At 40.7% G+C, this 27,161-nt stretch overlaps 1 protein-coding gene and 1 long non-coding RNA gene across 3 annotated transcripts in view; both read right to left on the minus strand.

Annotated features, from left to right (window-relative positions):
* Positions 1-3,289: 3,289 nt before the first annotated feature.
* On the minus strand, positions 3,290-18,354 carry rtbdn (retbindin). 2 transcript variants are annotated; one of them, XM_017306423.1, is made up of 6 exons: positions 17,930-18,354; positions 15,907-16,070; positions 15,716-15,815; positions 14,102-14,230; positions 11,734-11,830; positions 3,290-3,865 (listed from the first exon to the last, which is right to left on the minus strand). In XM_017306423.1, exons 1-6 carry the CDS (start codon positions 18,280-18,282, stop codon positions 3,527-3,529), a joined length of 1,182 nt encoding a protein of 393 aa, XP_017161912.1. In that variant the 5' UTR covers positions 18,283-18,354; the 3' UTR covers positions 3,290-3,526. The 2 variants fall into 2 exon arrangements, with proteins under 2 accessions (XP_017161912.1, XP_008413644.1); XM_008415422.2 differs by having other exon boundaries at positions 15,907-16,151; positions 17,930-18,017.
* A 4,786-nt stretch (positions 18,355-23,140) lies between these two features.
* The window catches only part of LOC103468373 (uncharacterized), a 9,094-nt gene continuing 5,073 nt past the window's right edge, over positions 23,141-27,161 (minus strand). Inside the window, exon 2 of the long non-coding RNA XR_534209.2 lies at positions 23,141-25,377. This is a non-coding gene — a long non-coding RNA (uncharacterized LOC103468373). The remainder of the gene's footprint in view (positions 25,378-27,161) is intronic.

The following is a 27,161-nucleotide window of genomic DNA, read 5'->3' on the forward strand; positions in this document are numbered from 1 at the left end:
GACAAAAAGAGTCAGAAGAGCTCTCACGAAGGTCAGATTTGAAATTTGCAGAAGCAAATTGCAAAGCTTATCTCAATTATTGAGTTTGTTGCAGAACGTTGGCCTTGCAGACTCTGGAGCGAAGCTGAAAGGAAATCACAAAGATAAGCCAGTCTCATCTGTCACCATGATGCAAACTCGTCTTCTTCTGTGAGACGCCGATACGGTCAAAGCTTTCTGCTCAAAACTGTGAGATAATATGGAACAAACCTTAATTATGACCCCATCTGTTCCATTTTACCACTGACAATGGTGACTTTCATAGAGACGATATTAACTAGCATAATCAAGAACCAGCTCAACACTTATAGCTGAGAAACACACACACACTTTTATTTTCACAAGGACTTTATTTTGACTTCCATTCGTTTTTCATTCATTTCTATGGACTAACCATTACCACAACATGCTACCCCTAGCCCGCTTAAAAGCTGAAATAACCCAAGCTAGCTAAAGATCTGAAATGACCCTAGCTAGCCAACATCTGAAACAATCCCAGCTAGCTAAATAATATAACACTAATGAAAACCCTCGCTCCAGACATTTAGGAACCAATCAGAAGCACCAGGTGTGGACTTCATGTCAGAGCTTTACCCAGGGACCGGTGCCTGGAACCTGGGTGAACATTGTTAAAAATCCTCTAATAGACTGGTTATTGACGATTATTTCAATAACCAATTAATCATCTGCCCTTGTGACTTCCATAGGAAATTGGAAAAACAGCATAACTAGAGCACTGACTTAAAATGGGCAGTAAAAAAAACAATTGTAAATTTAGATTTACATGTAGAAAACCACAAGTTGTAAACGCAGTTTGTGCTCTCTCAGATAAAACTCCAATGAAACATTAAAGCTCGTGTTTCGAAAATAGCAAAATGTTTAAGATCAAGATACTTTCAGTACAACAATGGACAATGTAAGAGTACAGTGAGCAGGTAGTGAACTGTAAACATGAAAGCATTTGGATTCCTCCCCCAAAGCGGTGCATGTGAAAGCAGAGTGAGTGGCAGCTGTCTGGGCGGGAGGGTAAACACACTTGTCATGATGTGTTTGTAAATTAGCATCTGACGGTAGTGAGAAAACATTGCTAAAACAAGAAACTGTAAAGAGAGGTTGAGGCCACGCTGCCGGACACATCACACATTACTGGAGTGGAGGAGGGAAGACATTTCATGAAGCAATTCTTCAGCTATGTCCCAACAACAGTAACTCGGGTAATGAGTTGGGGAATAGTGCAAAAAACACAAAGCTACATCCGAGGTGCACAGAGTCCATCTCCAGAGCTTTGAGGTTTCCGATTCATGAAGCAGAGAAACTGTTTGTTTCTGGTTCCACTCTGAAGAAAAGCAGCACAGCAACATTTCTAAATATGGTGACGAGCTAGCAGAAGAAATCTGATGTCGTGGAGGGGTCTTCTAAAGATATGAATTTTTCCAAACGATCCCAAACACAACCGACAGCATTGCTTGGGTGAGACAACTGAAAACACCTGGGATAATTCAAGTGAAGCCAGATTTGCAGAGTTTGTGTCACTCAGCCTCTTGGCTAAATCTAAACGTGTTCCTCGTTCTTCCTGGTAACGTTCGGCGGTTGCAGACATCTTTCTAAGTTTGAATGACATGTGCCTTACCGTTTCCCTCAGTAGCTGCAATGCCATTAGCCTTAACATTGCGCAGCTTGACATTTCAAAAATAAATTTGCTTCATGGGAAACATGGCAATTTTGAAAAACTCGATAAAACGTTTTGGTACTTTATGAGGTGGTTTTACCAGCTCTTTCAAAATTAGTATCTTTCTCCAAACTGCAATGGAAACGATTCTCTCGCATCACACGAGTCACATGATCAACAACCGGATGTTACTACTGACAGAAATGATAAAGACGACAGGAAGTAGTTGGAGGATCATGGCGAAAAAACAAACTTATTCACATGTTACTTTAATTGTGTTTCTTTTTTAATGGAAACACCACAATTGCAAAATATGTTTTTCTTCAACTTTAGGAGAGTATCAACAAAGTTCTGCACACATTTAAAATAGGGTTAACAAATGACGAGGCCGGTGTTACGCTTACGATGGTCGTCTTTATTCAGGATGTAAAGAGAAAAACACAAAAACACCAATTTCAACAAGTACGCCGGACCAACCAGATTTTCTTTTTTACAAAACGTTTACGTCTAACAGTGCGTTACTCGACACAGAATTATAAAAGAAAGACTCGCAGAACATCAGTGATGAAACTACCAGCGCTGGCGCTGTGTGGCGTGAATGCCGCCTCAGCGTATTTCTCCCGCTAAATATTCCTCATCTCTCCGGTACGAAGCGCGTCCCAACTATCCGCCCACAATCAGGCCGGAAGAAACAAAACAAAAAAAACATAGATTACATTCATGATAATGATCGCACTAAGTGTCTCTACTACTTAAAGACGAGCAGACGGCACAGAACAGAATCACAACAGGAAGAAGGGAGGAATGAACAGACTAAAGTCAGCTAGATGTCCGGAAACAGAAGAACGGAGATTCATAGGCTGGAAAATTCTGTTTTCAATACTTTAATAGGGGGAAATGACCTGAAGTAGAAGGACGACATGTTGATGTTGTGATGCTGTCGGTTTCTACCACATGCAGAACATGGCTGGTTACCCAACAATCTCTTGATGACATCAAAGCATTTGCAGTATTTTGAGCTTTGCCTTTATTACTTAAAGGTATCTATGGTGGCTTCTCAGGGTCATTGTGTGTATGTATGTATATATATATATATATATATATATAAAGAGTAAATTTGCGAGACAAGACTAAAATTTTTAGATTAATCTCAGAAATTTTCTAGAAAAACGTGAACGTTTCTGAGTTTGAAAAGTCAAAACTTTGTGAGAAAATACTCCAAATTTTTTTAGATTAATCTCAGAAATTTTATAGAAGAAGCGTAAACATTTTCTGAGCTCAAAAAGTCACAAATTTGCAAAAAAAAAAAAAAAAAAGAAATGTTCATACTGAGCTCAGAAGTTATCTGGAAAAAAAACATGGAAATTTCGAAGCTGGAAAAGTCAAAAATTTGCAAGAAAAAAAATCCAACATTTTGAGAATAATCCCAAACTTGGAGATTTCTGGGCTCAAAAAGTCAAACATTTTTGCCTTGTAAAAAAACTTTTCAACTTTGCCAGCTCAGAAAAATTTTATTTTTCTAGAATATGTGAAATTAACCTAACAATTAAAAAAATTAAAAAAAAAATTCCCAAAGAAATTTCAAACTTTTGGAGCTCAGAAATTTCCGTTCTTTTTTCTAGAAATTTCCCGCGCTTAATCTCAAAACCTCAGAGTTTTTATCTCGCAAATTTACTACTTCTTTCTCCTGGATCTACAGCGGCCCTAACTCGCCGCCCATGTACGTAAATTCTTTTTTAGAGGGACAAAGTTACGCCTTTATTTTCACAGTTTAGCATTACGCATCAGAAACTAGAGACACATCTTTCCCAACAGGATCTACAAACCGCTCCCGCTTCCCTCCACGTCGTCGATCTCCACCGAGCGTTTCCGTAGGACGGAGTTCGCCCTCCGGCCGCTCTTGACCGGCGGCGGCAGCTTGGTCTGGCAGGGAGCCCGGTACTGCGGCAGGCCTGCCTTGGTGGTGTCCAGCTCCTCCGGGTCGTCCTGCTGGGCCCGCAGCGCCGCGATCACGTCCTTGTCCGAGGGACTGAGGGTGAGGCAGCCGCAGGGCCGGCCCTCCGCCCCGTTCTCTCCCGCCTCCTGCTGGTCGTCCTCCACCGTCATGAAGGCGTCGCCCCACAGGCTCTCGCAGAGATCCCTGCCGTGCTGATACATCTGCAGCCACGCAAACCACAGAGAGGCGATTCAGTCCTCAGTGTGACTAGCAAACATAAATGCTTTTTATTCATCAATCGTACCGAGTTAAAWCTTTACTGCCTTCAGCTTCCATTTGAGCCAGTCTTTTCAAATTGTATTATTATTTTTAAATGAAACRAATTAAAAAGTATCACAGTTTTGCTTGATTATCAAATGAACTGGAGMATAGCTGAAATATGTCAATTATGAATTTGCCCATACAGGTTTCTTTTCTTATTAATTTGTTGAACCCAAATCAACATTTAAAGCACATTTCGATCCAACATATTTCTTTTATATTTCCCTCCAGACTAAAAAGCACAAATTACATCAATCAGTTTTCCAGGAATCCACATTTTCAGAAATTAACGCAAAAATAACAAAAAAAAAAAAACAAAAAAAACAATTACCAGCATTTCTTCAGCGTTACTTATTAGCCGTCAGTTTATTTCAATTTTTTTGCAAAAAAAATGGAGTCTGTTAACTCCGACCTGAAGGTGGCAGTGTTTCTTCTTCCAAACTGCTGCCTCTGCCTTACTTTAGGTCAAGTTGTATGCAAATAGCAAAAATCAAGACGTTTAAATTCCTTAAAGAATTAAAATGTTTGCTTTTTTCATATGTCTGCATATTGTTTCCTGCCTCATCTTTATTTTTGTTGCGCAGGTTGTGTAAAGGGTTTAATGAGGAAAAAATGTGACAAAACTCCTTGCATACATTACTAATGTAGAACCACAAAATCAGTGAAAAACATTTCCTGGAGGGACTGATTTTATGATGTTTTTATCATGTAAAGCACTTTTCACTGGCTTGTTGTTACACATATTAAATAAAATGTTGTTTGACCAACCCAGTGAACCGGATCAGACTAAAACCTGGAAAGAAAATCGAGCCGCCCCCRAAAGATAACATTGACYGAGTTTGTTTACTTGCATCAATATACAGTAAAAGCTTCACAAACACAGACAACTGTAGAATTATATTTCCATATTTTTTTTCCTGTTTAAGCTCAATGAAATTATCTTTGATACCGTACGGCTCCCCAATACGGCTGAAAAGGTGGGAATCGCCATAGCAACCAATAACTTGGCATCTTCTTGGCCTCTGGGTCCTACATTACTCAGCAAGTTATTTTTTTCAAATCAACTAATCTTTAAACAAGTTCCCCATTATTGTTACTGACAAAGCTTTGCTGTGTTTTAGGCAGAATCTGAATTTTGATACTCTTAAGCGTTCGCCTCTGTATAACACTGCGTATGAACCACATATGCATCACTGTGTGCTGAGCTTCTTTGCATCTTTAGCTTGTAAATCAGACTTTAAATCAWAGGGCTCTTCCTCCTCCCCGTTTAAATAAATGTAAGGAATTACAAATTGCGACGCAGAGGCAGCACACAAATCTCATGACGGCTTTAATCAAATCTGCACCGAGTTTGTCCCTTCAAACTGCGTTGCCGTGGACAACAATAACGTAATTCACGGTGTAGGTCTYGCATGCAAATGAAATCTTTGCTCTCTGGGTACATAAAGGAGGATCAGTGGAACGTGGCGTAAAACTTAATTAACAAAACAGCCGTTGAGTCTCTCTTTGTGGATTGTGTAGGTGGGCGGGACATCAGAATCAGTCAAAGCGAAGATCTACGTTATGAGTTTTTGTATTTGGATGGGATGCTATATGATATATTAATAAGATACATTTTATGGAACAATCAATCTGTTAACTTCAGTTGTTATAAAAAATGCAAGATATACTAAACATAACTTGGCTTCAAAATGTAACACCTTGAAATTGGGCCTCTGTCTCTTTAAGGAGCTCTTGCTCTTTCTGAAACTCCGCCTTCAGGAAGTCATCACAACATGGCTCCTCTATTAACCCCTAAACAACCTTTTCACCAGTGTTTAACTGAGAATTAGCTTGTCTAAAGAGGTCAGCACACATTTGCTAATGGCTGCTGGCTAGTCTGAAGGAGCTGAATGGGGGAGTCCCAGGGAAGGTTTTCTGTTCTGTGAGACAGAAGCTTAGGATTTTGGAAAATAGGTCAAGCTAGCTTACTAGCTAGGGCCACCCAGACGTCTTGCACAGCTGAATGGTTGCCATGGAGATTAAAGAATTTCTCAAATATGCCTGAAAGAATCAAGGCAACACCCCAGGAATGTTTCTCACGACGGAATAACTTTATAACCCTTTATAAAGCTAAATAAAAACAATATTACGAGATTCTGCCCCTTTAAAAGTGAAGTGGAGGGGAAAAAAGACGGATGGTTTTCAATCTTTTTCACAGCAACCATTTTGTATTTCTAACAAAACCTCGAACGATGAATTATTGTGACTGCTCGTCCTTGTAGCAGCKAGATCAGACAGTCTGAGCCGATATTCCTGCCAGAAACAAGAGCGACGGGTCGGATTGGAGCAGCAGCTCCGCCTGCGCCGCCGTGAGCTGGAGGAATAAAAATATTCTCAACGACCGCTATTTTTTATTTTTTTCCTGTTTTCGTCCAACTTTTTTTTATCTTCTAGGCGTCAGGAATAAACGGACGCCTGTTTGTTTCACTCCTCCAGCCCTGCCAGCTCTGTGCTGAGTCTGTCCGTCCTCCCGCTTCCCGCCGCCCCTCGGGCCTGCCTGATCTTTACCCCGCTGCATAAAACATCCAGTGAAATAATTGATTTTGCCCTTTCCACGGCGGCTCCGGCCTTGAGAACACGTTGCCTCTGCCAGGTGTTTTCTCTCTCAGGTGGCTTTGCTCGGCCCCTGCTGCTTTCCTCTCCTTGTCTACAACACCGACCTTGAGAGCCAATCTGAATACGGCACTTTAAAAAAAAAAAAAAAAAACTTCAGGTTTAGTATAGCAGCATCTAACGGACCCCGGAGAGCAGATTAACAGCTGTAAGCTGGGTCAGAATGATTAAAACTCCAATTGACAATCATCTTTAATAAAGGCATGTTTGCAAAATCACAATCTAGGCTTTTTAGAATATATTAAAAGTATCCAGAACCTCTTTTTCCACGTTAAAATGACACTTTCACTCTGACTAGAAATTTATGTAATATAGAACATACAAGTTGGTTAATTTATTAAATTCAATTAATTTTTCCCCAGTCAGAAATTAAATGTTGTTGCATTTCACACTAATATCAATAGCGATAGATTTTATTTATAACACCCGTTATATGTTGAGATCTCAAAAAGCTACAAAGGTCTGGAAAAAAAAATCCAATTACAATAAATAAAGAAGAAAAAATAAAATAAAATCTACTTCCACCAATAAAGGGAAACGGACGGACATGAAAATTAACCAGTACAGATAAAGTTGAGCAAAACGGAGAAAATAAATTCTTATTGTATCTCACACTAAACAAAAAGAAATACAGAAAATTTGGACGCTCACTTCCACTGGGTTACCCATTGACTTTTACATTTTAGCCAATCGCTAATGTTTAGCCGTGACGTGTGTAACGCTATGAAGCTTACCCAAAATTGCCTGCGCTGTAAACAAACTGCCATTGTGAAGAGAGAAGTCTTGAGTCGAACAAGATGGCCGTTAACGTTAATTCAATATTTAATATTCCACGTTACATCACGGACGATTCACTTCCTACCTCTGCCATCGCTAAAACTATAGACTACGATTCTGAAACGGCGCAGAAAATCGACGTCATTGTACTTCTCCTTCTGTTTGGCTGAAATTCCACCAGAGAAACCAAAATCATTGGGAGAATGAAGTAAAGGGAAACAAGAATCGAACTTAATTGCGTAGGAAGGCAATGGCGAGGCTAGCAGTTCACAATGGAGAGCTCTAGGCTTCACTTCCTTTTCCCTCTGTGGTCACTTCCTGTTTTCTTCAGAACACCCTGCGGATGGATGGAGCTGTAGAAATAAACTTGCCTTCTCTGTAACCAGTCATTAGGATGCCAAGTCATCCCCCAGTTAATAATTTCCTGCTTCTTCCAATTATTTTATAGCGTTTCCTCACAAAGTCTTGATTGGAAAATAAAGAAAAAAGGAAAAAGCTGTGATATGTTTACTGAGTTTGAAGGACAAAAAGGACAATGGGTGTGTCTCTTAACTACATATGCTCTCTGCCTGATGCTTTGGTCTTATCACATCGACCCAATAATACCCACGGGAGCACAGACTAACACACATGCGTGCGCGCACGCACACACACTTGCACACACGCACACACACACACACACTTCAGTCCTCCCCCAGGCGGCCGTGGTTTGCTGCCAAACTTAATTCAGTACAAGCCCAAGTAGCTCTAGACGACATGCTGGGATTGAATAAGCCAGATAGAGATTTTTCCTGCGGCGCCATGCGCTGTCCTTCCCTTCCTTATCGCGGTTTAATTCTAGCCTTCACATCCTGAAACCACAAACACTACGCCAAGACAGGAACCGCAGAAAGAAGAAAAAGGCCTACCTTAGACTTTCTTGTAACAGAGTTAAAAAAAAAATACGTATTTGGAAAATGTATTTCTTACTTTTAATCTGTGTCACTTTAGCATGTATACCTGAGATACATGAGCACAGATATAACAAACCTGTTAATATGATGCATAGGCCTGTCACAGTAACAAATTTAGCTTTTACAATAAATTGTCCCTGAAGTTATTGCGATAAACGATAATATTGTTTTTTCAAGTAATAAAGTTCATGGCTTAAGAATGCAACAACGATGAACAAACTTTACATTTTAATGAACATTTAACACTGGGAACTGGAGGACATTTTAAATATCCAAGACAAATAAAACAACCAATAAAATGAATTATGACGCTCTGAAGTGTTTTGCTAACTGGTGCTAGTGACATGAGCTAATAACAGTGTATTTCTGTGTGTGTATTTAAAACCTGCAGTGACTTGAACCCTGACAAAAGATTTCCACTATGCAGGTGTGACTAATTTAGGTGCAAACAAAATGATTTACAGTGATCCCTCGTTTTTCGCGGGAAAACAACCCGCGATAAGTGAAATCCGCGAAGTAGTTACCTTTAGTTTTTACAATTATTACACAGCATAATTAAATACCCTACATTGAAACCAAACAACAAAACCTGTTTTCAGGTCAGCGGCTGTGCATGTGCGTCAATCGGGCCTTAATGTGATCCGGAGTCGTGTCATCAAAGCGTCTCCTCCAACCTGCCCAGCCAGAGTCACAGCTGGATCTACGGCAGAGCGACGGATCTCGTCAACCGAGCCTCCGGTCGGGCTTTGCTCTTCCTCTGGCCACAGTTTTTTCCAGCAGGCAATCAAACTTTTCAGCTTTCATCTCCTGAATGGCCAATCTGTATTACTTAAATTTAAATACCGTAACGTTATTGGCACCCAGGTAGAGAAGGAGCTCGGAGACTGTTTAGCCAATCACAATGCACTGTGAAAAAAACTGCACAAAAAAATCCGCGAAGCAGCGAGACCGCGAAAGGTGAACCACGTTATAGCGAGGGATCACTGTATTAGGGCAGCCATCCAGACGTTCCGTACGGCGGCCATACTGAATTTTGATGTTGCCGTTGGCGACAAATTCTAACTTGGTATTGTGTCATCAGGAAGCGTTCCCGATTACTTTTCAGTACAAACTCAATAATTCTGCCTAACGACTACAAACAAATGCATCATCTTTCACATGTTTGTGGTAGAAATATGTTGCAAACGGGATTTTTTTTCCTGACACAAATTTCTTCTTGCCACTTTTCCATAAAGCTCAGATTAATGAAGCACAAAGCCAATAGTTGGTCCATCTACAGATTCTCCTCAYCTGAGCTGCTGCTCGTTTCATTCAGTCTCTTTGTTTTCTTCTGAGATTATTTCCCTCCCTGCCTGACCTGAGCGTTCAGGCAGACGGCTCAGAGTTGCATTTGTGCTGCTCATGAAAAAGTTCAAGGAGAATAAATAAATGGTTTTGTATTCAACAGAAATATGTTGTTTTTGCCATCCTAACCTCTCTCCTACATAATCAGAAGCACTAAATCTAAGAGAAGACCTTGGCAGGCGAATGATGTAACCAAAGACTACAAAAACAGGAGTGAGACTGAGAGCGCCAGAGGTGATTTTATTTTCCAGTTGAAGGTGTATTAACTTGACGCCACGCGACCTGACACCTTCCACAGTCTGAGTTCTCACACCCCGCGTTTTACCTAAGCATATTTGGCGTTCACTCATACGTTTACCCACATCATACGGCAACACGGCGCGGATGTTTACAGAGCCAGGCTCCAACGAAAATCAGCCGTATTCCTCCTAAAAAACGAGAGCYGACGCTCTCGTGTTCACGTTCCCTCCCAAAATACAGACGCAAAACAAAAAATAGTCGACCTGTCAAATCCGCTGACTGCTCTCACATTTTTCTAATTGCATTCGTCTGTTTCAGAGCGGCTTAAATTTCCTGCAGCCTATTTGCAGCGTTAAGCGTTGCCCTACATGAAGACGGGCCAAGGCGGCGCGCACAAAGCCCCGGAATTATGCAGGCGGCACACCCACAGAAAACACAGAGAGAGAGAGAGATCTTCAATTCTCCCTCTTAATACACTCTGCAATTTCTGCTTATCATCTAATAACCAGCAAGCTGCCTTATTAGATCTGCAGTCTGTGGGTGTGTGCTCGCTCGCTCGCACGCGAGAGAGGATGGAGGCGATAAGGAGGGGAGACGGAGAGACAGACAGGCTCGTTATGAGACAGGTCGTCGCTGGGCTGCGATGATGTGTGAGAGTTCAGTTTGCTGCAGGCCTCCACCGGCCCGCCGCTTGTTTTTTTAATCACCCAGCTGGCCCCTGCCCAGCGGAGCGGGGGCCAGACTCTCTCATGCTCCAAAGCCAGCCCCTCTCTCACGCCGTCTACCTGCACATCCTGTCGGAAACCTCCAGCTGACGGACTGGGCTGAAAAAATACTGATGCAAAAAATAAATAAATAAATAAAAGACTCAAATTTTTTTATTTTACAGTGCTTTGTTTTTTTTTTGTTTTTTGTTTTATTTCTTGGAACCACGAGCTTCAAAATTTGCCAGAAGAAAGCCGCAGCTTCCATTTGCCTTCTGGTCAGGATAAAACAAAACGGAGCATTTTGGCCTTCATGCCTACCACCACACTGCAAAAACACTAAATCTTACCAAGTATGCATTTATTTTTTTGTCTATTTTCCAGTGTAAATAYCTTATAAGACTTATAAACTAACTTACAAATACATTTTCAGCAAAATATAGGTGTTTGTTTCAAGTCAGTGATTCCTTAATAAGCCCCATAGCCCTCAGTACCGGGGCAGATTTGAGCAGAAAGTATTTGAGTTTATCCTGCTGAACAAGATGTAAGTGATCACCACGAAATACATTGTATGGAACTCTGACAGTGCCAAAAAACTGTGTATTTTGGTGGTTTTATATTTTTTTCCTTTAAATGTGTATGTATTAGTTCTATTTTTATGCTTTTTACACCGGATTTACCCCACAAAAATTATAAAAGGGTACTAGTTACACTGGCAGATTTTTTTTCACTTATAGCAAGACATTTTCTCCATGTTATAAGTGAAAGATATTTGCACTAGAAACTAAACTAAAAAAAATAATACTTGGTAAGATTCTGTGTTTTTTTTTAAGTGCTTGAGGACGAACATGCTGTCCATACTGTGAAATTCAGTGGTGGTAGCATTATGCTGTGGAGATGGAAAGATCTATGGAGATATATGCAAGGCAAACCTAATAATAATAATAGGAACAGTGGCCGTTTCTATGGTGTGTCTTTTAGACTGTGATACAGGAATACAGCAAATGTCTTTTAAGGATATTAAATAAATATTAGTGTTTATTTTTGTGGAAAATAAGAGGTATAAAACAGAAACGATGAAAGGATTGTGTTTACCTGCTGATACTGAACACAGGTCCCAGTGCAGTTCTGGCCCCGAGGGTCCCTGGCCCAGTTGCGAGCACACGTTATGTCCATCCTACAGGCATCAAACCTGGAGACACAAATCAGACAAATCAGAAACGGCAAAAAAACCATCTGCTTATTTCTAAAACATCCTCATTTTTAATACTCAAAGGTCTTTTTTTTTTATGTTTTTGCACCTAATGAGACAAGAGCAAGCAGTTGTTCAGCTAAAATTAGCATTAGGGCTCAAAATAAAGCTTGTGGCTTCTCTGGAGCTCACAGTTTGGCATGTTGCTACGTGTTTTGTTTTTGTAGCATGCGTGGTAGTCTGTAAAAAACACTGGTAGATGAGAATCCTGTTTCTGTGGGCAAATCCTTGTAAAATCCTGAATAACATCACAGTATAACAACAACATGTTTGCTTTCTTGCCATCTTTTTCTTTTTTTTTAATTGCCATCATCCTAATCGGGTTGAGCCACAAAACTTTAATATTATTTCCAGTCAGGAGAAACATGTTTAACTTAGAAGATGACTTTCATCTTCTGCATTTCCCATCCAGGAATGTTGATGCAGTTAAAACTATCTTTAAACATTTTACTGTTTAAAAAGTGTATACAGTTTTAATATTCTACAGTGTTAGCAGTACCGATTTGGCCAAAGAGTTTGGTTCATTTTCTCAGAACCAGATTAGCCAGTTCTAGTTTTTGTGCTAACAGGTTTCTGTTGGTCAATTCCAGCACATTTCATGATTTATTTAGTTTTTTACAGGAACACATATTTGTGACATGTAAGCCTCTTCGTTTATATTTATTTCACCACTAATATCTACATTAGAGCTTGTGAGTGCCTAGCTCTAATGTAAGGCGTTAGCTTCTGCAGCTAACGTCTAGAGTCGGTTTCCTCTATGTGTATTATTGCATACTAAAGCATATTTGGTGTTCAAACTGTTTTTAGAAAAGGTATCAAGTTTTCGCAGTGATCTCAAGTATTTGAGAATTTTAGATATTTGTAATTGTATCTAAAAACAACCGTTAGCAAGTAAAACTCGGGAGTCCACTGCACATATAAATAAACCTTCTTTGTTTATGCTCCTGAAAAAGACATTGTTCTGTTAAGTAACATAGTTTATATTAGACAGTGAGGTTTTTTTTTAGGACAATGTCAGCATTTTACCAGTTAATACCGTAAGCTAGTGATAGCTTGGCTACATTCAGATTCCGACCAAATAATTAGTGAAAGAAGTCACTAAACAGTCAACACAGACAGGCTATATTTTCACTGTGACTTATACTGAGCATGAAGTTTGTACGATGTTAAAATGATGATATATAAAAGTCAGTAGTTTGTCAGTTTGTGTCAAAGAATTTAGTTCATACTAGACAATGAGGTTATTTAAAGGACCACATTAGCCTTTTACCTGCTAATGCAAGCTAGTGCTAGCTTGGTTCAACATTCAGATTCTGCACATAGAAGCTATGTTTACCCTGTGTTTTAAACTAAACATGAAGTTTGCTGTTTAGAACCAACTGCTGGTGAATCAGACACTTTGTACATGTTATAAGGCTGTTTTTATTTGTTATCTGGTAATTCATAATACAGAATTAAACTAAAAATCTAAATGACTCATTTCAACCCAAATGCTTTGTGTTTAGAAGTCCAATTGTTTTTCACCCCTCTTGATATTAGCTTTAATGTATTACATTAGCCACTTTAACCTGTTTTAGGGGTTTAAAAGCCAACCTAGCACCCCTTATGGCTCTATATTTGACACAGTACCGAATTTGCAAATTGCTTTGTCTTTAGCATTGCGGTTTTTTAGAATGTAGAGAATGGATTTGATGCACATTTTATGCTCGATCCACTGTTGGACTGTGGATTTGTCCCTTCAAATAATCTGCAGGAACAGGGTATTGTTTCCTCTCATCTTGGTCCTGGCAACAGAAGCGACCATATTTTCCATAATCTCAGACTGTTTACTCAGATGCCGTCTGTCAGAGTAAATTCCCAAAGCATGAAAGCAGATTAAACTTTTAAATTCAGTGGGGAAGTTTTGAAATTTATTATTTCTTTACAAGCTCTCAAATGCCTCTTCAAATCATCTTTCTGTGATTGCATTAGATGTTTTCCAACATTTAGAGGATTATCTCTGGGGTTTTCCCCCCCACAAACCTCCAGATTTGTTAATGTCCTCTGAACCCAGAAATTTTCAGAAACATTTTATTTTTTTTAAATGCAGTTTTATTTATAGGGCACTTTGCCTTGGGGCTGAGCACTGTTGCGTTACAAAACTGCATCTTTCCTCCCAGAGTCTGACATGTGAGCAGGAGCAGCTACTGAGTTGTGTTCAGGCAGCCTCACCAGTCACGGCAGAAGCTGTGGCACAGCGGCACCGCCTGGATGTACGAGCGGCGGTGAGGATGAGGCCAGCGGGAGGCATCAGGGGAGCAGCGGTAAAAACACGACACGCGCTTCAGATAGCCCTCGCACCTGCCGAGACAGATGGAAACAGTTTTCTACCAGCGTGAGGCGCCATCAAGCGCAGACTGCAAACTCTTACTGACCCGCAATGTCACTGGGAAGGGAAAGACAGCGAGGGCAAATGTGAGCGTGTGACTCGTACTGTGCAGGTGTGAAAAATAGTGATGTTTTTAACCAAAAACTTTCAAAAGTATTCACTATCTTGAAGTTTTCTCACATCCTGACATGTCACAACCAGGAATTTCAACGTGCGTTACTGGGATTAATGTGCAGTACTTTGTCTTGACCTACCTCTGGCTGCGTTTTCATTACTGATGTGTGCAAAAACGTTGTCGATATTTCGTTAATGTCAAAAAATTTTGCAATTGCAATGTTTCCATCGCATAAGAAACACGATTAAAATCTCAAGGATAAGAATGTTCACATGGTAAGTCATTAAAAAAATATGATGCGACATCATCTTCCTACCACTTCCTGTCGTCTTCTTCTTCATGTGATAATGTGACTCGTGTGATGCCAAAAAAGCTTTTGCAGTTTTGTGAAATAAGCCAATTTTAATATGGCCCAAAAAGAAGCGTCAAAGCTTTTTATTCAATTTTTTTCAAATTGCTGCGTTTACATTAAGCAAATTTATTTTTGAAATGTCAAATTACAATGGCCGATGGAAATGCAGCTGCATAAAGTTGAATTTGGTGGGTTGTAATCTGACCTAATGTGGAAATGGTGAAGGGGTTTGAATACTTTTGAGAGTCAACTTTATTCTGTACAGCATATTTCAGCAAACATTCAGTTTAAAGCGAATTACATCAGAAGCTGTAAAAGGGGCGTGGCCAAAGGGATGTCGACGGCTTCCCTTAAAATCTGATTGGCCACCTTACCTGACCACACACACCAGTGTCAGTTTGTTAATGTCATATTTTACATACTTAACTTTTTCTCCACACTCAAAGTCTAAAATTGAAATTTATTATTTTTTTTAAATGTTATATCAATTAACATTTACATGGAAATACATGAGATTATAGCTTTAATCTCATGAGCCTAATTTCTATCTCTCGTCCCGTCRGCAGGTTCATGTGTGTGATGTTTATTAATAATTAAATAGTTTTTGCAATATGTAGTCTATAATTGTTCAGTAAATTTCACTTCAATAAGTTGATAAGTTGAACAGAGTTAGCGTAACGGCGCTAAAAATAGATGTGTATACAGTTAAGCTACGCTAGGCTAAATAGTCTAATGTGTGACTAGATCCATGTGTTTTATTTGGTTAAAATTTGTGTTTTTCTATTAAAGTTTTGTTCATCGTAATCTAAGACTGCAGTGCATTTAGTTTAATTTGCCGTTTGCACCTCAACCTGGCCCCCCACCCGCCCTCCCCCCGAAACCAAAATAAATGTAGACACGCCTCTGTGTATGCGACTCACAATTCTAATATGAGAAGGAGAAACAATTAGAACAGGATGTTATTAGAAAGCAAGAACAGATGGGACTTACTCTGCACTCAGAGGGCCACACTTGTCCCAGGGTTCGTTTTTATTGCTGTCAGAAGGAACATAGGCAATATCCTGGATGTCTTCCTCAGTGCAGCAGCTGTCTGCAGCAGCCAGGATGAAACAAACACCAAACCACTGTTGTCATCTCAACACAGATATGATTGTGGGACCTTACGGACCGCGTGCACTCACTGTCAGCGTAAAGCCCGCACTCGGACAGGTGTGGCTCGGCGCCGGGCGTGGCCTTGTGCTTGCCGTCCTGGAGGCAGACGCCCTCCGAGCGCGCCCGGCCGACTGCCGACAGGTATATGCATATCAGCAGCAGCGGGGGAGAAGTCACGCCCATCTCTGCCGATCTGGAGGAGGAATGGAAAGGAGTTCGGCAGACAACGCGCCCTACCGTCAAAATACAGCAGGCACAACGTCAAGATCGCTGCCTAAAACAGAGAAGCAAACAGAAGTCATTGAAGCTTACTTTAGAAGTGTGAGAGCCAGTCTCTCTGTCTCTTTTTCTTTTTTTTTACATTTTGCGGTCAGCTACCCATTTCAGTGATGGAGCGGTAGCATCGTTCCATTAAAAAAAAGAAAGGGCAAAATCCTTTTGCTGAATCCAAACCAATTTTTCTTTTTTTTGTTTTTAACCTATTTTCACCTCCAGTCCACACATGTTGTGCACAGTTTTTATTGTTGTTAGAATATATAGTTATGATTTTGACAAGATTTGTGCTTAGCTAAAAGATTATTTTTACTGCTTTTGAAGGAATTTGGACTCAATCTAAAACCTCTCCACTGAACAGAGATCATTTCACACTTTTTGATTTTTTTTCATCTGCATTTTGTTTGTGAAAACACAAAAATATCAACATTTTTATGCTGTTTTGGAATCAAGGCAACCTCAGGAAAGGATAACCATCTGAATATATAGGCTGGAACAGAAAGTCAAAAGCTGAGAAGAGATTATTCAAAACAGTTTTTTCTTCTGAAAACAAAACAACAACAAAAATAAAAAAATATATATTTATTTACAAGATTAAACAGGGAGTAGATCAATTTGAATTGCTATGTCATGTAGCTATGGGAATCGTTTAAATGATAGATAACATATTTTGAATGATTTTAAAATAATTTCAACATTTCATGATTAAAAGTAATAAACTACAAAATAATTTCAGTTGTTCATTAATCTGCACAGCAACTCAACTTCTTATCAATAGTACTGATTTATTCAGAGTTAGCCCTGCCTACTAACTTTGATACTTAACAATTAAATGGCATAAAATCAATTCCTGCAGCCTCTATCTTCTGCAATAATAATAATAACGTGCTTTTCATAACAAATTTCATTATCAACTTGTTTAATTATGGACATTAATTATGCTGCTTACAGTTTTCATTTAATGATTTATATCTTTATTGAAATGTGGCACGTCAGGACTTCCATAGATAGGAACAGTTATTGAGTAAGAAGAGCCAACCAGATGACCCAAACGTGGTTAATGGACCTGATTAGCTGGCACCGGGGCACTGAGCTGAGGTGGATGACATGCACAGTGGTTTAATCTGACCAGGTACTGACCGGTGTGCAGACTGACCTACATAGCAGCACGACTTAAACAAATCTGTTTGACCGAAATAAACCCCAGACACGATCCTTGTTTTTACACCTAGGGTATATCTGAATCAGTATTTCTGATTGTAAAACAGCGATTTAAACAGCTAAAAGACACCTAAAATGTTATAAGTTATGTATTATTGAACAGTATAATTACAAATGAATGTGAATGATGTTAATGTTAATGTTTTTAATAGCAAAAACGTAATATGTTGCAAAATTCATTTTTAGAGTGTAGAGATGCTGACCCAAAGAATGATGGACAAATGAACCCATATTTGTTGGGATTTGCCAGAAATTGAACTAAAACATGAAAAGTGAGACTCCAGTCTGAATGGACTAACTGGGGCTAAAAAGGGAAATGTTCAAGTTAAGGCAATATCTAAAAAAAAAAAAAGCTCCAACTTAAACATCTCAAAGTGCTTTTAATATGCGAGTTTGTGACCCGACGACCTTTAAACAGACATTTTTCTCCTTTAAACCAGATTTTTTTTTTTTCATTGCATATTTTAGTCAATTAGCTTTGACAACCTTTGGCGTCACTCGTCAACAAAACCCAACCGAATCACATGGAAATAACCGATCCAACGCTTCTTTACTCACCTGCTCTCCGGGTTTAAAAGGAAAAAAAAAAAAAACGTTGCTCCCTCCGATGTGGCTCGGTTCTGATCCCCACCCTGATGCTGTGGCTCCAGCGGCTGCAGGCTGCGCGGTGCTCGGCTCTCCTCCCGCTCCGCGTCCCTCTCCGTGCGGTGGCTGTGATCTCCTCTGCTCCGGGGAGCCACTGCTCGCCACTTTGTCACCGGTTTAGATGGGAAAACATGCCAGCCTCCTACCAGGCTCCTCACCCCCACCTCCCTCCTCCATCTGCCACACGCTGCGATGTCCTGTCTCCCTCCCTCCCTCCTTCTTTCTCTCTCTCTCTCTTTCCTTCCTGCACGCAAGCACTCACACATGCACAGAAAAGGACCGGGGCTCTGTCCTTGTTAATCTCCCAATAGGATGTTTTCCAAATCCTCCTTGTTGACAGCTTTCCTTCCACCCGTCCAAGGACTGCTGGGAAAAACACACCCAGAAGATTTGATTTAAAGGTGATGCTTTGCCCTTCAGTCCCAGAGGCTGACAAACAGGTGCTGAGTCACACCTGTCCGGGCTCCGTTGCTGACACATTCTGAGGTCAGGACATTTCCCCCAGATGACAGGATCAGAGGAGACCGCAGATGAGATTTAATACTGGATGATATGCTGAGGGCAGAGAACACAACACAGCTCTCCGCGGAACAAAGCTCGAGAAGCTGCTGCCCTTTGCAAAAAGAACAAAACAAAACATTCCCCTTCATCTGACACAGAGATTCTTTTTCTGTTCCCCAGTATTTTAAAAAAGCAGATGAAGTTCTTACAGGACATTAATATGTTGTTTTGCAGACATGCTGAGGTGCATGAGCTGAGCTGTTACGTAAACATGTCAGCAGGTTTACCCCGTGTGTGTTGTTGTTGCTCCTCGTGTAATCTCACATCCTCTTGGACCTGTTGTGCCAGCCTAATCCCTGGCTGGGTTCATCTCTTTCTCTCTGGCTCCAGAACGCTCCTAAGGCTTTTGGCCCTAATGGCAGATGGGGACCGTCTTGTGGCCTAGATACAATGCCTTGCACTCATACTCCTTAAACTTTTTAACAGAACAACGAAGAGACGCAACTTCAAACCATTCACACTTTACCTTACGTTTTCATGTCAGTACTGCTCGGATCGTAGAATCCTCCAAACGTCTAATAAAAACAAATCTTTGACAGAAGGGAATATGAGAATATGAGAATGGAATATTTCAATTAGCATAAGTACTCTGACTTTGATCAACTTTTGTTCTTTACTATGCTATGTAAATCCCCTTGTCCATTGTCAAGTAATGTCTGGTTTGGTTCTAGTCAAGTTGGGTTTGTCTCCATGACAGTGCGTTCCTCACTATGAGGGCATGAATATGGGCAGGAACCTGGTCGGGAATGTGGAAATATGTGCAGGCCATGAGTGTGCAGCAGCTGCGGTCGATGCTCCAATGAAGTCTCTCTGGATATTTGTTTGTTGGGGTTGCCCCCTAAGGTTGACGCCGTATGCAATCTTCCACCATAATTGATAAAAAGCTTTGGACCTCAAGGTTTGACCATGGAATTATCAATATGCAACTTGCCATCTTGCCAACTATTACGGTCTCATAGCCTATCGAAAATGGTGGTTGAGATGTTGTTGTCTGATGAGTTTGCAAGCACTGCCTTTGCCCATCCAAATCCAAGGTCCAAGCAAATGAAGTCTGTTGCCAATAAAGTCACTTGCGCACAATGCTTGACCTTTCTTGTACCACTTTGGAGTGGTTCCAAATAACAGGGGAAATCTAGCCAGACCTGAGTTGGGAAGAACCAATTAAAGCCACACCAGAGCAAAAGAAGCTTCAAAAGCATAACGTTGATATTGACATGGAAGCTCTGGAGGAGCTGAAGAGATCCAACGCTAAGGAGGAAGAGTGTGTTGGTAAGACTACTGTCAGTTGTACACTCCACAGGCATTTATAGAAGAGGTGTAAGGAAAAATGTATTATCAAAAGAAAACTGTGAAAAGACCAACTGATGAGACCAAAACAGAATTTAATGGTTTCTATGCAAGAAGTGTTATATTGGCAGAAAACTAACATATGCATGCATATCTCCCTTAGCATATCCAGATACTTTCTATACGGCTCATGGAGAAAGCAAGGGCTCACATGGCCCCTGTGATCCACCAGACTGTTTTGTAACTGTCCAGGGTCATCACCACTGAGCACTTTATTTCTGGGGGTGAGAGCGGTGGAGCGAGAGGCATACAGACAAACAGCTCTTCATCTGGTAATTAGAAACAAAATAACGATATCTTTGTGCGGGAGCTATTCAGGGAAGTTAGAGAGAGAGAAAAAGAGTGAGAGAGAGAGAGGACAAAGCAGGCCAACAGAGATCTCTGTGTGTACCCTCTTTCTCATTTAACCGGGTTGGGGCACTGCCTGTGTTTAGACCCTGCATAGGCCCTCAGTTGCCATGTAGCCTCACTCGTCCTTTTTGAGTGACTGATTCCCCTGTTTGGTATTTTCTTTGATTTGATCCACTGACCTATTTCTCCAAAATGGCGAACTCTTTAGTGGAAACGAAAGTCAAAGGAAGAAGGAATTCTCTGCGGATTCTTGTTTTGTTTTGTTTTTTTGTAAATCCAGTGAATGACTGAACATTTATCATAAATATTTGATCCTCCTGGAAACATTGAGTTGATTTTTGTTGGAAAAACTTTAGTTGGTGAGGGTGAGTAAGGCTTTTCTCATTGTGTGTCACTGGGTTTACACACCTCTCAGAATCTCACTCCTGTGTACCAAGCACTTCTAAACCCTTTAGGTGTCTTAGCTGCCACTGAAGTTCACCTTTCTACACTGATTTCTGTAGGATTGAGATCTAGAGACTGACCGGGACCTTCCTTGATCTCAGGGTATCCTCTTCTCAAGCCACTTCTTGGTTGCCTTGGCAGGATGCTTCCTGTAATTGGGGTATTGGAAGACCTGATGACAATCCAGCTGTTGTCCTCTGGAAGAAAGAAAAAGGTTCTATTCACTAATTTTACATCACCTCATCCATTAGTCCTTTACTGTACTGAAGTCCGTCTGTATCCTTAGGAGAATAGTGGTCCCCCAACAAACATGTTTGTTTGTTGAAACTGTCAACAGTTTTAACCAAGTAGAAAGTCATGCAAATGTTATAATTCAAAGGTCTGAGCAGCAACACTGAAATCTCTATAGACAGAAGGAACCTGACATTCTGTGATAGAAGGGTGAAGAAAGTTGTACAGTCACTGAACAAGAAGCCAAAAGCCAAGAAAAGACCAGATAAAAACAAAGATTTTGTACCTAATGTGGAATCCAGCAGAATAAGTATGGTTTGGGGGGACAACACTGGCACCAGCATTGACGACTTTCACTTGGTACCTTGAAGAAGAATTTGTGTATAGAGCAGAGGAGTGTTTCAAGACAAGAACCTTGGGGAATTCCTTGGAGGTTGGGCATAGCAGAGGGGAAGAAGTAGAAGGAAACCAACTAATGTGCCTAAAGAGTGAAGCTGTAAGTAGATCATTTGTAACCTCAACAAAAACAGCCTTGAAGACACTCTTACCCATTTACTCTAGCTTTGCTGTGGTCACACTTACAATGTTTCACATGGTACCGATGTTCAGATAAAGATCATCCGAGTAAAAACAAACATTTCATTTATTAAAGGGAAAAAAGTTGTCCGAGCAAACCTGGCCTTGTGTGGAAAAGTAATATCAGCCCTTGTTAAACCATGTATTAACTGTGATTAACCAACGTTTCTGGTTTAATTTCACTGGAGAATAAATTCTGCTCTCTGTCGGAAAATCCTGTACGATGACCCCCAGCCATGAGTTCACAAACTAAAGGTATTAGGGTGGCCAAATTAAACTCCTGACTTGAATCCATTTGATCACTCTGGCATGTCCTGAAACGGTTCATGTTTGAAAAGATACGGAAACAATATTGCAATGAAGACTGTCGACGATAAGAACCAGTTATTACCGTATTTTCCGCACTATAAGGCGCACCTTCAATGAATGGCCTATTTTAAAACTTTTTTCATATATAAGGCACATAGAAAAGACACTTCAGTTCGGTTGCCAATTTGTGCCATACTCTATTATTACACATCCACATTTGTAAAGAAGTGGAACCCGAGTACTTTATATAGTAGGCTACTCCAGTCATTGTTTCACTCACGGTGTTGCGATGTTGTGCCCAACTGCTTTCTGGGTAACACAGACCAACCGACACGCTGCCTCTGTCTCTCTCTTCCCCGCCCCTCCTCCCTGGCTTTAAATGTATTATCAAACTTTATTAACAAAACAGCGTTCTGACAACTATCCCAGCATGCACCACGCACTTCTTCTTCTACGGGGAAAATGAAGTCGGCAGCTGCTTACCATAGACCTGATGTGGCTCAATATTGGTCCATATATAAGGCGCACCGGATTATAAGGCGCACTGTCGGCTTTTGAGGAAATTGAAGGTTTTTAGGTGCGTCTTATAGTGCAGAAAATACGGTATATTTAGAGGGCAATGTCTTTTTCCACATAGGATCACATAGGTATACAAAAAAGAGACTTTTGCATTTACTCATGTTATCTTTGTTTATTAAAATTTGTCTGATTACCTAAAAAATTATAATCCGACAATGAACCAAAAACAGAAGCAAACTGTAATGCAAGAAAAAAATTTTCACAATCCTGTCAAAAATGGTAAAATGACAATCATAGTAGAGAAGTTACTCTGTTCGTTAACTGTGGGTGTATTTTGCTGTGTTGAACTCTTTATGTAATGCTGCTCTCATGAGGTTACCGTAAAGTAAATTTAGGACTCGTCAGATGTAGCGCTGCTGAACACACCTCAGTTTGGGTGAGACATCTTTACTAAAATCTCACTCATTATGCATTTACCGTAGTTTATCTCCTGGGATTTTCGGATTAGCCAGGGTGCCAAGCGATAAACATAACATCCGAAGGTCGAGGAGACTTGAAAACACGCTTGCTTGACGCTACACATACTTAACACCGGATGCTCCTTAAGCTGTTTAAAAGCTTCCCGCTCATTTGGAAAATTACCCTGAACTTTACTCTCCATCGGGGAGTAGCTTCGTATGCCTTGAACGACCTGAACCGCTAACGATTTCAGGCCACAAGCAGCTTCATCAGGACAAACATCACATTTGTGATTTGTCAAGATATGAGGAATTCATGACAAAAGTGTGTCTCATGTGTTTAATTCATTATATCACACTCAGAGAGAAATGGCAACAAAAAGTGCTCCTAATATTTATATAGACAGTCTGCTGTCTGGCAAAAACCCAATTTCTGTGATGTTTTTGTCGGATTTCTTGCTAAGTGAGTGACTAATAATCAAACACAGTGCTTAATTCCAGAGTGAATTTTTTTTATTATTATCTGAACATCATTTTTTATCTACGTCAAGCAAACTCAAGACAACACATTCACCAAAAAATGTTCAAGGCAATGTCAAACAGATGGGTAATTGTTGGGGCTTGTTGGGTTTGTTGCGTCTTCTCGTGGGTTTTGGTCGATGATGTCCATGTTGCTAAAGCAGAAGCTGAACCAATACAGGCACAGCCTCCTTTGGGGCAGAGGCTTGATCTGGTGGCAGCAGATTGGGACAGGAAGAGGTCCAACACCGCCACCACATGGCCTTATGGCGGAACTGTTTCCATTTTACTGTTCATTCATGACTTTTGAACTTCCAGTGTGGAGTGTAAAGTCTGTTGAAACTATCACCTCTTCTTGGCAGCGTAGAGGTGAAGTTTGATGGGTTGAGTCGGTGGAAGTGGGGTGAACCATTTCGGCAGTAAAGGCAGAGTCCAGGTCCTTTAGACTCTAGCTGCCGTTTGGTCTCATTCTTCTGTCCTGGAGGTTTTTCCCCAAATTCATGGTCATGGTGGCTACGGCGTAAGTGGATAAAATCATGATGGTGCTCCCCACGAACTGAGAGGAGGCTCCCCGCTTTGGCACGAACCTCCAGTGAGTGGACGCATGTGGCCTCTGGGCGTCCGTCGCCTCCACCGTCTGAGAGACCGACTCCATGGCTGCTGCTCCAAAAGGCGGCTGCTGAAAAAAAACTCCAAGATGGATCCAAATGTCTTTGCTTCTCTCTTTTTTGTCAGAATGACGGACAGTGTTCTTCTTACTGCAGCTCGGTGCACCTGCTTCTCTTCCCTCCCCACAAAAACGCGCTTCTTTATCTAGTCGGCCTTGTTTGCACCCGTCAAATCCTCAGACTCAGCTTGACGCCAGAGTGCGTCAGCGGCATCTGTGGGAGGTCGACAGGATAAACTAGGTCTCCTGTCCCCAGTGCAAACTGTTCAGACAGGACTCATTAATAGAACAAAACGAAGTCACTGAGTCTCCTTAATTGTGCTTGGGGATCAATGCCGGCTCAGGCAGATCATTTAACCTGTGAGGAACAGGATTAAGTCTCCTGTTCCAGTCAGACATTTACATGCACTCTTATCACAAGCATGATGATAATTTGAGGCTTTTATACTTTTGTTTGAAATATTTGTTTTTACTTAACATAACTTAACATACAATGATTTTGAAGAAGGATTGGGGTTCTCCAGAAGCATCCCCACACCCCCAACCCTGACATACCTGCACCCCAAACCCCTAACTGAGTGTTGGTGTGAAGGACTGAGTGGAGCATTGGGAAGGGAGGACTGCAGGGGGGTAAAATGCTCTCCTCCTTGTGGGGTAGATAGGCAACTCCGTCTACCCCAACAAGGGGAGGTGGTCTTGGCACATCCACCCCAGGGCCAATGGCACGAGTGTCACCAAGTGACAGGTCTGGAGCCAGAGACAATCACCAAGCCCCAAAAATTTAACAGAATTGGGACCAACACCTCAAACACCTGAAAGCCCAACCCTAACCCCAACCTAACACCTAGCATTTGCCTAGGACAGACAAATGCAAAGATCGGGTCAAAGATGACCCTTTATTGTGTCAAATGAATGGTCAACAATGAATCAAATCTTACGAAGTGTGCTCCAAATATATACAAGGCTAAAAACTTTGTACAAGTTTAAAATCATTTAATTTTGATGTCAGAAGATCTGAGCCTGTTCCCAAAGCAAATCCTTTTCAGTCAACATGTTTTATCTTGACAATCATCTCCTTTATATCCAGGTTAATATCCTATTATCTGACCTCATTTACTCTTCTAACATCAGCAGCCAGAAAACGAGACACTGACTCATGATCCAACCTATTTTGTGACAATAAGGATGGGAAAAAGAGGCACAAACAAGAAACAGATCTCACCGCTCGAGCATGTGTTGGTGCACCTTTGGGAAGATATACAACTTGACAGACGCCCAGACAGATTCATTTCGGCGTGGCGGCGGCGTTAGACGGATGGCTGAGGAGAATCCCGTCAAACAGCTCTGTTTGTACCATAACTCTGCTGCAGAGATGACACCTGCAGAGGGGAAGCGGATCAATAGGAGAGACAAATCATGCTGCTCCTTTCACTTTGTCAGTAGCGCTTCTGTCCTCAGGTGTGCCTGAAGCATCAAATCGCATCATATTTTATCCTCCATCTTAGTCAAATCATACACACAATACCGCATTATCAAAAGCCGCTTGTGTACTCGCTATTCAAGTCTGTCTCCTTTATTCTAATAACGCTATTTATAGAGCAACAAGGTTTATATAAAATCAGGTAGTATAAAGAATATGTGTCCAAATCGGCATAGCTTTTTCTGACTCAAGACGTCAAACTATATCAGTCTGTCCAGTTTGTCGCGATTCCACAATCGCAGAAATTCACGCAAAAACAACAATTCTCACCATTTCTTCCGAGCTACTGAATAGCTGTGAGTTTATTGCAAATTTTCTGCAAAAATGGTCAAAACATTTAATTTGAGCAATACCAACTCCCACCTGCAGGTGGCAGGATTTTTTACTTTTTCAAAACCGCGGTCAGCCTTACTTGATGTTATAATCCGGGTCGACGTGGCAAGTGACGTCATACATCTGCTCATATATCGCAAAATTCATTGCAAATAAATATAAATTAGCAGAAAATCTGTGATTTCAATTGCAAAAAAACCCCAACACAATTGTGAAATCCTGGAGGGACTGATCAGTCTTATCAGCGTACCTCACAACAAAAATGTACTAATACAGCATTTTCCAACACTGTCAACACACAAGGTGAAATAACTGGATTTTTCTGTAAGGAAAGCAAAGCACAGCGGTGGCTGTGTCATGTTGTGGGGATGTTTTTCCTCAGCCGAGACATTGACTCTGGTCAGAGTTGATGAGAAGATGGAGGAATGCCAATAAAATAAATTGAGGCTTGTGGTGGTAACGGAAAAATGGAAAGAGAAAAAAAAGAATCAAATATCTTTGTGAGCAAGAATATACAATCACATCTGTGTCTTTTCACATCAGGCAGATTTGGGTTTTCTGCTTTTTCAATCTAGCCAGGTTCTGTTTTGGAAACGTTTGCGTCAACATAATTAGATTACCTGGGCACTCTGACAGGTACGTCTTTATCTCCACATGTCTGAAGGGGGAAACGCTAATGTTAGCACAGTCTGCTTTAAAGCTGCACCCAATTACAAGTTGACCTAAGACTTGGAAACTCCACCAACTTTTAAAAAATAACATCTTAGATATTTACTCAGTTCTGTTCTCATTCATATTGTTAAACTTTTTATTTTTGCTTTAGTTCAGAGTATTAATCAATATTAAAAAAGAGTGATGACATCATGAGAGTGATGACATAATGAGAGGAAAGACATCAACATATTTAAAAATAAATACATAAAAAAGAGAAGTAAATTAGTTGCCAGAGCTGAACAAGTGTGTGTGTGTGTGTGTGCGTGAATAAACCTGACTCAGTTACACACCAGTTCTGACTGAAGGAATGAACCAAAATTCCAGAAAATGACAGTGAAAACAAAACTCAAATTGTTAAACCAAATTCACAGTTTCAAAAGGCAATTCTCCCAAATACCAAGAATAAAATATGTACAAATCTGAAATGAAGAGATTATAAACAGATCTAAAAGATTAACCTGAAATGTGGAGGTTTCCATGACGTCACTCAACTGTTCGTTTGAGGCATTGCCTTGATAAAAAGCCTCAGCTCTGCCGCCTTTAACAAATCTGTTAAAGGCAGAGTAGCCTTAGTCAGGGGTGAAAGTAGTTTTAAATTCTTGGGGGTACTATGACAAACAATAAATAAGTATATTT

This window comes from Poecilia reticulata, linkage group LG8, assembly GCF_000633615.1.
Source record: "Poecilia reticulata strain Guanapo linkage group LG8, Guppy_female_1.0+MT, whole genome shotgun sequence".
Taxonomy (NCBI): domain Eukaryota; kingdom Metazoa; phylum Chordata; class Actinopteri; order Cyprinodontiformes; family Poeciliidae; genus Poecilia; species Poecilia reticulata.